The 4,758-nt window shown below is 39.0% G+C and overlaps 1 protein-coding gene across 1 annotated transcript; it reads left to right on the forward strand.

The window, feature by feature from the left end:
- Positions 1–369: 369 nt before the first annotated feature.
- Positions 370–3,914, forward strand: LOC146572926 (N-acetylneuraminate-9-phosphate synthase-like). Its single transcript, XM_085278703.1, has 6 exons — positions 370–647; positions 755–970; positions 1,285–1,384; positions 1,846–2,000; positions 2,720–2,986; positions 3,180–3,914. Exons 1-6 carry the CDS (start codon positions 516–518, stop codon positions 3,363–3,365), a joined length of 1,056 nt encoding a protein of 351 aa, XP_085134829.1. The 5' UTR covers positions 370–515; the 3' UTR covers positions 3,366–3,914.
- The last annotated feature ends 844 nt before the right edge of the window (positions 3,915–4,758 follow it).

Below are 4,758 nucleotides of genomic sequence, written 5' to 3' on the forward strand. Positions count from 1 at the left end.
TTGTAGCCTCTGTTTCTATCTGTTCTGCCATTCATACACCACACAGCAAGCGATTACACAGATTATCCCAAACTGCAGCAACATATACAGAACCACAAAGGCTCAACTGTAGAAATGATGACAAACAAGGACCACTCCACACTATCAAGACCAGCACCATTTATGGAGGAAACATGGTGCCTGATTGAAATTTGGCAGAAATTGTTAAATGACCTATTTAGATACAGGATCATCCAGTCATCCTCAACGATCTATCTGGGCAGAAGAAACGGACCACTGCTAGTTCTCATGGATAGAAAAAAATAAAACAAAAAACAAACAGTAGGTGTATAAGTCAAACCTGAATAACATGCAAATTTAGGTGTTGCAGAGGCGGGCCTTCCCAGGATTATAAGTAGCAATGTGTCCAACAGCATCTTCCTCTTTCTTTCAACCTGGAAGCCTTCGTCATTTGAGATTCAACTGTGAATTTGACTCCACTCAGAATTTTAGCCTGTTAACTTTCTGTCGCCACTATGTCTCTGCAGTTTGAACTGTGTCCTGGCAGAATGATCGGGGGCTCCCATCCATGTTTCATTATTGCTGAAATTGGACAAAACCACCAGGGAGACATTGAGATTGCCAAGAAAATGATCAAGATGGCAAAGGTAAATTTAGGATGTGATAGTCTGCCTGTGAATGATGATGAAAAAATATTTGAACTGTAAAATCACTATCTTGCCTTGCTATCTCTTCTCATCTCTTCTCTTATCAGGACTGTGGTGCTGACTGTGCCAAATTCCAGAAAAGTGAATTAGAGTGCAAATTCAGCAAGCGAGCCTTGGAGCGCCCCTACAATTCAAAGCATTCCTGGGGGAAAACGTACGGTGACCACAAGCGTCACTTGGAGTTCAGTCATGATCAATACAGGGAACTAAAAAAGTATGCAGAGGACATCGGCATCTTTCTCACCGCCTCTGGCATGGATGAGGTATGAGCTGCAAATAACTATGTATTATCAGGAACATTCACTTTAAATGTTTTATTACTTTTGATGCGGTAATGTATGTGTAGCCCTGAAAAAAACAAAACTTGGAAGAAAATGTACAAAAAATGATGATAATGATTTCACCATGCACAGAGCATCAGAAATTAATGAAAGTTTCAAATTCTGTCCTGAAAATGTAGAATTAATAGTGTTTACATTCTTTTTCATACTGTAGGCACATAACTAACACGTAGAACAGTACATATATCACAGATCACTGATGATACTCTGTGCCTCAATTACCTTGATATTCATAGATGGCTGTGGAGTTTCTCCATGAGCTGGATGTGCCGTTCTTCAAAGTTGCGTCCTGCGATGCAAACAACTTCCCATATCTGGAAAAGACAGCCAGAAAAGGTACAGGCCTTTGTTGTATTACACCTCAACAGCACTCTTACCTCAATGTTAAGGAAACACGAAACTGACAGTGTGGAGTGAATTAAACACTGTGTAACAAGGTGGGTGTGGTCCTTTGTAAAAAAAGAAAAAAAAAGAACGAAAAGAAAAATGAGAAACTGCATTGGACAGGTATAAAAGTGGGCAGGATTAACGAGCTGTAAATGGAAGTTTGTTTGCTGTTTGTATTGCAGACTATTTCAACATGTAGCTGTATAAATCCAGTGGGATTATAAAAATAATGACATAATACATTTTAAATATGAATTAATTATGTGTAATTAAGGTTAATAAATAATTAATTGTGAATTATTTACCTATAATAAAACAATTATTAATATGTTTTATTTATTGCTTAAAATATTAACTACATTTATTAATAAGTCTGTTGGGTTACATATATACAAATCTATCATTGTCAGGGCGACCAATGGTGGTATCCACTGGGATGCAGTCCATGGAAACCATACGCCGTGTCTACAAGACAGTAAAGGAGCACAACCAGAAATTTACTCTCCTGCAGTGCACCAGCGCCTACCCTCTGGATCCTAAAGATGTCAACCTCAGTGTGATCAGGGTAAGATGAATGAACATCATCATCATCTCCTCTGGGTAAAATGTGGTGAAATAATCAATATGCCAAAAACTACATGAAATGTACGAGAAAATATTTTTATATTGTTTTTACATATGATTGTATCAGCTATATTAGCTTTTTATTAGTTATAGATTTGAAGTGGGAAATAGGTTCAGCAGATACTATTTTGTTTACTCCAAGAGTCAAGGATTTGCTCTAATCAGATCAACATAAACTAGTCTAAATTCAATTCCTATCTGTCCTTTATGTTCACATATACTTAGAATCTAATGATTAACATATATCATGAATGAAAGCTTCATTGCAGTAGTATACAGAGAATACAAACTGCCAGTGCACTGTAAATGGCACATTACTATAAACATTAGCGGTTTTATAGTACACAACAGCTAGCTAAACAATTACTTTCAAATCCAGCCCCTAAATGTTACATGATTTTACAGTGTCATATAACACAATCACAAAGTAGATGCTGATTCTGGAGAGAAGACACCTGTCAATGAAAACCCGTGATTGTGTTGGGCAGTACAACACATTTGACTGTAATATACTCAGACTTGTGTTTAGATTTTAAATTAAATTGTTTGTGTATGTCTTAGCATTGTATTGTATGACAGTTACAGGTACACAAAGAGGCAGTGCGTGCAGCAGACAATAATACTATAGGCTTTTTTATTTTCTACTTCTTTTTTTAAAAGAAATACCAGGAGGAATTTCCAGATGTTCCAATTGGATATTCTGGTCATGAGAAAGGGATCTACATCACTGTGGCTGCTGTGGCGATGGGAGCAAAAGTTGTGGAACGCCATGTGACCCTGGATAAGACCTGGAAGGGAAATGACCATGAGGCATCCCTGGAGCCCTCTGAGCTGGCAGAACTGGTCCGAGCAATACGACTGGTGGAAACAGCAATGGGGTCACCAGTCAAGCAAATGTTACCATGCGAGAAGACCTGCCATGATAAGGTCAGTTTGAGTCATTTGACTTGAGTTTTGAAATTCTACCATGTCATAACACTATCAAACCAGTCATTGTTAACTGTGTTTACGTCCACCCTCTTCAGTTCACTGAACATCCATAACTGTGCAAATTTGCAAAACGTACATGAGCTGGATTAAAATACATCTTTTATGTATTTCTATTCTTTTTCTACTCCAGTTGGGCAAGTCAGTCATTGCTAAGGTGAAAATCCCTAAAGCAACAGTGCTGAGCCTGGACATGTTTGCAGTGAAGGTTGGTGAGCCAAAGGGTATCCCTCCAGAACATATGCAGCAGCTCGTGGGCAAGAAGATCAAAGTGGACGTTGAAGAAGATGACAGCATCTTGGCAGACATGATAGAATAAAGGATCTTCCCAAACTATTGGGACAGAGAGGCAGGCAAATAGAGAAGGGTAGAAAATAAAATAGAGTTACATAGGCAGGTAGCTAGAAAATGGACAGATAATGATGTCATTTGTGAACAGAAAGGGATATGGTGCATTTAATGAGGGATAAGACAAATGTGAATATTATTGAACTTGAAACATATGTCTGGGTGAAGTTACATGGCAGTTATATGACCTTTATGTAATTTGAATAAATGTAAACACTTTTTTCTTAAGGCCACAGGCCTTTCATGAGGAAATACTCACACTACCAGCCTTGTCCAAATTGAGACATCTATCAGAGTTTCTCAACCAGTGATAAGATTCACATATTTGTCATACTAATCCAGTTTGACACAATTTCTCCCAATTATACAAAACACCTATATGTATGCAGCGCATGTGTCAGGAAAAATATTGTGAAATCATCTAGGGGACTTCATATACAATTTCTCTTAATCATCCAGGTGTCACATGTGGGCTATAACTGTAATCAAATGTTTCTGTAATTTTAATACTTCAAATAAACAAGGCTTTAAAGAGCTCTGTATTCTTGATTGTTCATTAACAGTTTACAAATAACACTGAAATCCATCCAGCCATCCATCCATTCGCTTCCGCTTATCCTTTTCAGAGTCGCTGGAGCCTATCCCAGCCGTCATAGGGCGAGAGGCGGGGTACACCTTGGACAAGTCTCCAGTCCGTTGCAGGGCTAACACACAGAGACAGACAACCATTCACACCTATGGGCAATTTAGATTAATCAATTAACCTATCCCCACAAACTGCATGTCTTTGGACGGTGGGAGGAAGCCTGAGTACCTGAGGAGAACCCATGCAAACACGGGGAGAACATGCAAACTCCACACAGAAAGAATTGAACTCAGGACCTTCTTGCTGGGCAGCAACAGTGCTAACCACCGTGCTGCCCCCAAACTTTACCAAATTAACAAAACAGAAAATGCTATTGCATGCTACATTCAGGCTGTTGATACAGTCTCATTTTGTGGCTACCCAGAAAATTACCTATGCTTTATTGTTTTCTTTTGGTGATTATATCACAGTGATTATATCGCATCTGCAGATGCTTCTCAAACCTTCTATCAGATAGTCTGTACCTTTCGAAGAAAAGCACCAATCCACCTAAACTCAACAGCCATTTCACTGGTGCACTGGATGGAGTTGGAGTGTTGTATTGCATGTACATCTTTATGAGATTTGGGAACAGATTCAGAATCTCAAGCTCATACACTGAGGGCTGGTTCTCAAATTCAAACAAGTCAATTCCGGCTGGGCTGGCTGGCCGTTGGGACACATAAACATTGTCAGTTGCAGGAGCAACTTTATGACACTCTGCTGTGAGAAGTTCCTT

The sequence above is a fragment of the Mchenga conophoros genome, linkage group LG6 (genome assembly GCF_057382185.1).
Source record: "Mchenga conophoros isolate Kocher_MC1m ecotype Shallow Benthic linkage group LG6, M_conophoros_male_GT1.1, whole genome shotgun sequence".
Taxonomy (NCBI): Eukaryota; Metazoa; Chordata; class Actinopteri; order Cichliformes; family Cichlidae; genus Mchenga; species Mchenga conophoros.

Excerpts from the sequence above, each read along its gene's own strand:
- LOC146572926 (XM_085278703.1), top strand. The coding sequence starts at position 516 with ATGTCTCTGCAGTTTGAACTGTGTCCTGGCAGAATGATCGGGGGCTCC. Across the intron at positions 648-754 it reads AAATGATCAAGATGGCAAAG|GACTGTGGTGCTGACTGTGC; the intron begins GTAAATTTAGGA and ends TTCTCTTATCAG. Across the intron at positions 971-1,284 it reads CCGCCTCTGGCATGGATGAG|ATGGCTGTGGAGTTTCTCCA; the intron begins GTATGAGCTGCA and ends TGATATTCATAG.